We start from the raw sequence: 2,407 nt of genomic DNA, 5'->3' as shown, positions 1-2,407 counted from the left end.
AAAAAATTAGCCAGGCATGCTGGCGCATGCCTGTAGTCCCAGCTACCTGGGAGGCTGAGGCAGGAGGATCGCTTGAGCCCCAGAGTTTGAGGTTGCTGAGAGCTAGGCTGACACCACGGCACTCTAGCCCGGGCAACAGAGACTGTGTCTCAAAAAAAAAAAAAAAAACCAAAGACCACATAACAAAGTCCACAGTGGCCTTGTGGCCGTGAGCATTGGCAGCTCTGGGGCTGGCAAAGGTCAGGGTTGGGGGGTGTCACCCACTGCAGCCCCCTAACCCCAGGCCCCACTGGGGGCCTCTCTTGACCCTACTCTGAGGCAGAACCTCCTCCTCTGTGCAGGATCTTTGGCCCATCCCCGCCCCCAAGCCAGCCTTTGACCCCGCTGTTCCCCATTCTGGGACTGGCCTCCCCTTTGGACCCAGCCTAGCGAAACTGCCTCTGGGAATCTCCCGGGTGCCCAAAGGCGTCCCTCCCAGCCTGGGCCTTAGTTATTGCTGGTCAGTCTGGGGTGGGCAGGAGGTGAGAGAGCTCTTGGCCTCGGAGGCCCAGAGTCTGCGCTGGGTCTGCTCTGAGAAGTTGCACAATCAAGGTCAGCTGAAGGAAGCCACAGCCCTGTTTTCCCATCTCAGAAATGGGGAAGCGCCCTCGGCGGAGGTGAAGGAGGTGAACCAGGCCTAATGCGGGGCAGGGGTTGGTCCTGCAGCCCACATGTGGCAGCCCTGCAAGTCGGACACAGCAGGTGAGTGGAGACTGGAGGCAGAGCCCAGGGATCGGCCCCCTCAGGGGGACCCCCCTCCAGCTCCTCCCCCACACTCCTGTCTGGAGGTCCTGGGTAGAAAAAGGGTTTCCATGGTTACAGAAGTTCCCTTTAGAGGGAGAACACAGGAAGGGAACTTGCTAGGTGACCTTGGGCAGATGACTGGTGCTGGGTGTCTCTGTAGAAGCCAGTGACTGCCCCCACTCTAGAAGGTTTTCTGGGGGCCTGGCCCAGTCCCAGACACTTAGCTCCCTGGCTAGCAAGCGTTATTGTTATGCTAATGATCATGTCCAAAAACTAAACAAAACAAAACAAGCAGCTGAAGGCGTCTGTGGGTGTCGCTGGAGGTCACTTTGGGGAAGTGGTTGAGTTTACAAAATAACCCATGGGGAAGTTACAGTTTAAGAAATATCCCCAAATTCCTGCCATCGTGGCCCCCCTTCCCAGTCATCCTGGGTCCCCCACCACCACCACCACCAAGGTTCCAGATGGCCGCTTGGTGCTTTCCAGAAGACTCTGCGCGAAGCCATGTTCCCAGTCTCTGGACAGAGGCCCCAGGAGTCCTGTCCCTAGAGCAGGCTGACCACAGCAGGTATGTGGATGTGGGCAACGGCCTGCAGAGCAGTCCACACAGGGCTGGGGCCAGGCTATCCGTGTCGGGGAGTGTAGACAAGGAATGAACCTTAGAAAACAATGGCTGAGGACGGGCAGTGGCTCACGCCTGGAATCCCAGCACGCTGGGAGGTCAAGGTGGGAGATTACTTGCAGTCAGGAGTTTGAGCCAGCATGAGCAATACTAAAAATAGAAAAAATTACCCGGGAGTGGTGTCCCGCAGCCTATAGTCCCAGCTACTCAGGAGGCTGAGGCAGGAGGATCACTTGAGCCCCGGAGTTTGAGGTTGCTGTGAGCCAGGCTGATGCCACTGCACCCCACCCAGGTGACTGAGCAAGATCCTTTCTCAAAGGAAAAAAAAGAAAGAAAGAAAACAATGGCTGGAAAAGTCTTGGGGAGACAGCAGGTGACAGAGCACCTGGAGGAACACTGCCCATTTAATCTACAGCGGCCCGGGAGGAGAGGTTGCAGCCTGGCCCAGACGCACTCCTGGTGGGCAGCCCTGGCTCAGCAAGTGCCCGGGCTGCGCGGAGTCCGCTCCGGGGCCCCGGCCCTTCCCCCTCCCCGTCCTGCGGCGCACAACAGCGCTCCACGCCCGCCAGCCGCGGCCGCCTCGCCCTCTGCTGCGGGCGCGGATCCAGGCCCAGCCGCCGGGGCCGCCCGGGCGAGCCTGAGTCCCTGGTGGCCGCGGGGGCCGGGATGTCTCAGCCCAAATCCGGTCTGGTCACGCCCGGTCACACCTGGTAATTAAGGAGTCGGCCGCGGGCGGGGCCGCGCCTCGGGCACCTGCGCTCCCGGAGCCGCACACCTGGCGGGGCGCGGGGCAGGGTAGCGCTGGCGGCCCACACGTGGCACGGACGGGACGCGCTGCCGCCGCACAGGGGAGTGGAGACGCAGCCCGGGACCGCCCGGCTCTGTGCGCGCCGCCCCACCAGCCCCGCGCGGGGGTCCCGGCGCCCCGGCCGGGCGCGCCCCACGCGCGTGGCACGGCGCATGCGTGACGGGCGCGCCTGCGCACTGGCGGCCGGGGCGCGT

The 2,407-nt window shown here is 62.3% G+C and overlaps 1 protein-coding gene across 3 annotated transcripts in view; it reads left to right on the top strand.

Annotated features, from left to right (window-relative positions):
* The window catches only part of NADK (NAD kinase), a 32,583-nt gene that overhangs the window by 2,190 nt on the left and 27,986 nt on the right, over positions 1–2,407 (top strand). The window contains exons 1-2 of one of the 3 annotated variants that reach the window (XM_012657495.1): positions 456–741; positions 1,270–1,351. The exons of 1 other annotated variant lie outside the window; for it this stretch is intronic. In XM_012657495.1, the coding sequence (XP_012512949.1) occupies positions 711–741; positions 1,270–1,351 (113 nt within the window). In that variant the 5' untranslated portion in view covers positions 456–710. Of the gene's footprint in view, positions 1–455; positions 742–1,269; positions 1,352–2,407 lie in introns of those variants that run through there. One more of the 3 variants, XM_012657496.1, reaches the window with a different exon arrangement.

Source organism: Propithecus coquereli, unplaced genomic scaffold (genome assembly GCF_000956105.1).
Source record: "Propithecus coquereli isolate 6110/MARCELLA unplaced genomic scaffold, Pcoq_1.0 Scaffold544, whole genome shotgun sequence".
Lineage (NCBI taxonomy): Eukaryota > Metazoa > Chordata > Mammalia > Primates > Indriidae > Propithecus > Propithecus coquereli.
This window is presented reverse-complemented; position numbering and strand designations above follow the sequence as displayed.